The 2,095-nt window shown below is 41.2% G+C and overlaps 1 protein-coding gene across 2 annotated transcripts in view; it reads right to left on the bottom strand.

Moving 5' to 3' along the window:
• Positions 1-449: 449 nt before the first annotated feature.
• Positions 450-2,095, bottom strand: part of LOC104820529 (uncharacterized protein At2g33490-like) — a 5,190-nt gene continuing 3,544 nt past the window's right edge. The window contains exons 11-12 of one of the 2 annotated variants that reach the window (XM_010550998.2): positions 1,219-2,088; positions 450-789 (exon numbers count right to left, since the gene is read on the bottom strand). In XM_010550998.2, the coding sequence (XP_010549300.1) occupies positions 779-789; positions 1,219-2,088 (881 nt within the window). In that variant the 3' untranslated portion in view covers positions 450-778. Of the gene's footprint in view, positions 790-1,218 lie in introns of both variants that reach the window. The other variant, XM_010550997.1, reaches the window with a different exon arrangement.

Below are 2,095 nucleotides of genomic sequence, written 5' to 3'. Positions count from 1 at the left end.
GGAAAGAGTTTCACTAAAAATCGTTTTCTGCTTGTGTTGTTTTGAACCGCCTAACTCTTGTGTAACATATGCCAAAACATATGTTGGAGATGAAATTCTATTATGATCACACTCAAGACTTTATTCTGATTGGGTATACATATACATCATCCTCTGTAATAGAATAATTCATCCCACGTGACAGATGCATGCATACATATATGTAAATTATACACAGATATTTGAAGACGGTGTCAATTTCGGCTTTCATGCTCAAATTGGTCAATATTCACCTGATCATTTTGTTCCGGTTTTGCAAAACCAAAACGATCGAAACCGAATCCATTATAAAAAAAACCAAATACATATGATTTCTCTGAAATCAAATATAAAAATAACCAAATAAATAAATATTTGTATAAACAAAATCTGAAACCAAATTCGACAGAATCTAAAACAAAAACAGAATGGATATAATTTTTCTAAAACAAAAATAACCAAAGTGAAAAGAATATTTCAACGCCATTGGAGAAGCAAAATCAAGACTTTTTACCATCAACGGATAAGGGAAAATGAAAACAAAAAGGTTGATGATATATGCCCAAACGCATGCATGCACGGGGGCATGTATTTTATTCGCCATCATGTCGACCAAATATGATATGATACGCTGCTAACACATCAGAGAGGAAAAAAGAGAGAGAGAATATATATACATACACATATCTGCACCTATGGCGAAATGCTCCGGCAATAATACGTAAGCTACTTCCGTAACAGTGGCATCTTCAAACACCGATCAGTCTTCACCTGCATCCATCAAATATTTCGATACGTTTCAATTATACGACGCAACAAAACGTACGTCGAATGTGATCTTTGAACATGGATTATAAAGGAAAGAACAGGGAGGCAGGAATAGGGGTGGCCAACATTTGGTTAACAAACCGAACTGCATAACCGAACCAAATCCGATATTAAAACTGGATGATTATGATTTCCCTAAAAACGAAGAAAATCCGGACCAAATAAACAGTGACCATTGGCAAATGACTGTTTTATCATTAACAACCGAAACCTAACCAAAATAGAACCGATTCGAATCGAACCAAATTCAATATTAAAACAGAATAGTTATAGTTCTTCTAAAACTGAAATAACCAAATCTTAATATAACCGAACCGAAACCTGAAATGGACAACCCTAGGCAAGAGTCAGGTAAAAGTGTATCGCACTTACCTTGTTTCCGACCAACCTTAAAATCTGCAAAATCCCGAGCGACAGATTTCGGATGGACCGCTGACATAACAGGGGTTAGGGGAGGCGACACCGTACCTCCAACTGCGCCTATCTTTTCAGTATCCTCTGTCGTGCTCGCCTTCGACATGTCTAATGCTGCTACTTTAAGACTGTTTGTAGGTATCGAGAAACTACGGGTGATTGGAGGTGGTTGCGGAAGCGGAGAGGCTGAATTTGAGACCAGGGGTTTATTCCGAGCCGTGGAAAGCAATCGGTCCTGTGGAACCAGAGGGGCTGAATGTCCTAACGCCCTCGAGGACCTGAACATAGACCTGTCTGGTGGTCGAGGAAGCTCGTGGAGCTCACTTATCTTGGGAGATGAAAGAAACGTCGGGGAGGATATTTTCGGAGAAGTCGATGGCGGCTTCGAGATTGGATTCCTAACGATAGGACCCGAGTAGAGTTGAGGGGGTGAGGAGAGTGGCTTGCTTGTGATCGGACCAGAGAAGGATTGTCTCTTGAGTCTTTTCGTGTCGGAAGTAAGTTGTTGCCTGTGACGAGAGTAAGATAGTCCGTCCGCCAAAGGAGGAGGCAACCGAGAAGATGTATTCTTGTTACTCTCTCTCAGTACCTGACCTTTTGAGGTTACGGATCTAGAGACCTTTTCCGAGCCATGAAGGTTTGCCATGGCTTCCAATGGGGATGAGCACCATATGTTTCTGAACATACGTGGATCTGTATTCATCTTCAGCGGATGAGAAACCGTATTTCCTGGTGCTGGAGATGCGGGGCTCCTCGTTTCCGAGGGTGTTGGCAATACATACGTGTTGAATTTCCGTGTAAAAGATGATCGCATCTGCAATAGCTTTTCAGCAGG

Source organism: Tarenaya hassleriana, unplaced genomic scaffold (genome assembly GCF_000463585.1).
Source record: "Tarenaya hassleriana unplaced genomic scaffold, ASM46358v1 Cleome31, whole genome shotgun sequence".
Taxonomy (NCBI): Eukaryota; Viridiplantae; Streptophyta; class Magnoliopsida; order Brassicales; family Cleomaceae; genus Tarenaya; species Tarenaya hassleriana.
This window is presented reverse-complemented; position numbering and strand designations above follow the sequence as displayed.